The 495-nt window shown below is 56.4% G+C and overlaps 1 protein-coding gene across 1 annotated transcript in view; it reads right to left on the bottom strand.

Annotated features, from left to right (window-relative positions):
• Positions 1-218: 218 nt before the first annotated feature.
• The window catches only part of PKMYT1 (protein kinase, membrane associated tyrosine/threonine 1), a 10,304-nt gene continuing 10,027 nt past the window's right edge, over positions 219-495 (bottom strand). Inside the window, exon 7 of the mRNA XM_018575419.1 lies at positions 219-387. Within this exon, the coding sequence (XP_018430921.1) occupies positions 219-387 (169 nt within the window). The remainder of the gene's footprint in view (positions 388-495) is intronic.

Genomic DNA, 495 nt, shown 5'->3' with positions numbered 1-495 from the left:
GATTTGAAAAAACTGCAGAAAAATTCATTTTAATGAACGTAAACAACTCGGACACTTCCTGTGTCCCCCCCGAAATGGTCCCCAACCTGGAAATAAAAGTCCTGGCAGTGTCCTCCATGTCCATAGGACGGCCCGTGGTGGCATCACATGACCTCCGCTCCGGGGCAGATGATCTCACCTGGTGGCTGCAATAGTCTGCTGACGTCAGAACTCCGGGATCATTTCTCCAATGTCTCATCAAACATGGTGAGGAGATTACGCGGGAGGAAGGAGGAGCGCGGCCCCTCGGCCTCTATAAATCCCGAGGAGGTCCCGTCCGGACTGACCGACTTCTCACTGCACGGGGAGTCCTGACTGATACGGCTCATGTTCGGGGTCAATGCCGACCTACAACACACGGGGCAATTCAATACACCCACCAACACCGGCCCTCCCCAAACCCAACACCGGCCCTCCTACAGCCCTGCCCAGACCCAACACCGGCCCTCCCCAGAC

Source organism: Nanorana parkeri, unplaced genomic scaffold (genome assembly GCF_000935625.1).
Source record: "Nanorana parkeri isolate BGI_ZX_2015 unplaced genomic scaffold, ASM93562v1 scaffold3906, whole genome shotgun sequence".
NCBI lineage: Eukaryota > Metazoa > Chordata > Amphibia > Anura > Dicroglossidae > Nanorana > Nanorana parkeri.
This window is presented reverse-complemented; position numbering and strand designations above follow the sequence as displayed.